Source organism: Limulus polyphemus, unplaced genomic scaffold, assembly GCF_000517525.1.
Source record: "Limulus polyphemus unplaced genomic scaffold, Limulus_polyphemus-2.1.2 Scaffold2484, whole genome shotgun sequence".
Lineage (NCBI taxonomy): Eukaryota > Metazoa > Arthropoda > Merostomata > Xiphosura > Limulidae > Limulus > Limulus polyphemus.
Genome location: NW_013668094.1, coordinates 83,862 through 85,852, shown reverse-complemented (window position 1 = coordinate 85,852; position 1,991 = coordinate 83,862). Strand labels below are relative to the sequence as shown.

At 31.8% G+C, this 1,991-nt stretch overlaps 1 protein-coding gene across 1 annotated transcript in view; it reads right to left on the bottom strand.

Moving 5' to 3' along the window:
- The window catches only part of LOC106467086 (protein flightless-1), a 47,621-nt gene that overhangs the window by 9,156 nt on the left and 36,474 nt on the right, over window positions 1–1,991 (bottom strand). The window contains exon 27 of the mRNA XM_022395206.1: window positions 5–27. Within this exon, the coding sequence (XP_022250914.1) occupies window positions 5–27 (23 nt within the window). The remainder of the gene's footprint in view (window positions 1–4; window positions 28–1,991) is intronic.

Here is a 1,991-nt window from a genome sequence, read left to right as displayed (position 1 = left end):
GGACAAAAACTTCAAGTGTTCTTGTTGCTGCAAAGAAGATTACATTTTACTTAAAAATTCTTCCAAGTATAAACCCAGGTTAATGGAACATACTTCTTCAGCATTTAATGATCACTCACAACTTGCATTTCTCCTGTTTTGACTTTCATAGTACTTAACATTAAAAACCACTTAGTTACAGTGTGCGAGAGTTTTGTGTGTTAGAATGGGTCAAGTTTGTACAGTCACTTGACCCATTCTAACCCAGAAAAGTTAATCGTAACATTTCTTTGTGAACTTACTCACAACTTGCATTTCTCCTGTTTTGACTTTCATAGTACTTAACATTAAAAACCACTTAGTTACAGTGTGCGAGAGTTTTGTGTGTTAGAATGGGTCAAGTTTGTACAGTCACTTGACCCATTCTAACCCAGAAAAGTTAATCGTAACATTTCTTTGTGAACTTACTCACAACTTGCATTTCTCCTGTTTTGACAGTACTTAACATTAAAAACCACTTAGTTACAGTGTGCGAGAGTTTTGTGTGTTAGAATGGGTCAAGTTTGTACAGTCACTTGACCCATTCTAACCCAGAAAAGTTAATCGTAACATTTCTTTGAGAACTTTTTTCTTCATCAAAACATGAAATTCGGTGATTAAAAGATGATTTAGAAGCCTAATCTATCTTGGATTTCACTACATGATCTTTTCTTCACTGAAATTCACATTTTGGTGAGGAAAACAAATTCACAAATAAATAAATAACCAATTAGTCATCTGAATAACAACAAATAATTAGTTGTGACAGTATGTCATGTTATCCAAACTCCTAAAGTATTTTAGGTTATTAGTAATGAGTAAAGAAATATACATTGAAACGAAACAAATTAATTATACCATGTGAGAATAGTAAATTCATACTGTCACCAGACTAAGTTTGGCAAACACAATTAAACACATGTGAATGGTAAGCTTGTACTGTCACCTGGCCAAGTTTGACAAACACAACTTACGTACAACACATGTGAATGGTAAGTTTGTAATGTCACCTGATCAAGTTAGACAAACAAACTTAAGTACAACACATGTGAATGGTAAGCTTGTACTGTCATTTTAGAATTGATATCTCATCATCACGTAACATTTATTTATCATATTTCACACACAAAAAATTAAATTCTTTCATTTCTGCACAGCCCCCAAGGAGTCTCACTCGTAAACATTGCAATTATCAATTAATTTATCATCTTAATGCACGTCTAAAGTTACAGATTTATATTTGCTAAAAAATATCATCGTTTATAAATATAATAATTCATGTCTTGTTTTGCACACGATTTTACTTCATGGTCAGTGTTTTTATTATAACATCTCTTTGTTACCACCCTATTATGTTACAACACGTGGTCTGAGCAACTACTAATTAAACTCAGCTTTGACAATAGATGGAGCCAATGGCAAAACATACTGGATTGAAGAGATGCTGATCTATATGTACTTCAAAATACAGTAATTAATGGTCATAGAAGTAATTTGTAGTTTGTAAACATATTAGCTACCTGGAGCACTTGAATGGCAAACATAAGATTCTAACGCAAAGTTTAAAACACATAGGAATGACAATTTTGATGAAAGAGTTAGCACAAAAGATCACATTTAAAGTGTAATAAACTTAAAATAAGACCCAAATAGTTGACTATTCTTCTTCGGGAGAACAAAGGAAGATGAAGAAGAACAGTCAACTAATCGAAAGAGCTTGAGTTTTGGTTCTTATTTTAAGTTTATTACACTTAGGAATGAAATGCAGATGTGAAATTTTTTTTCAATTTATTTTGACATTCATCTTGTTCCTGATAATGTTCTTGTATTAATTAATACGTGTTTGAAAGCTACAGGAATATTCTTCTACAACAAGATGTCAGGTAAGTTAAGTTTACTGAGTATGGTAAGCAACAGAAAACTTTTTTACGGATGTTCAAAAAACACATACAAATAAATAAACGTATTGAACT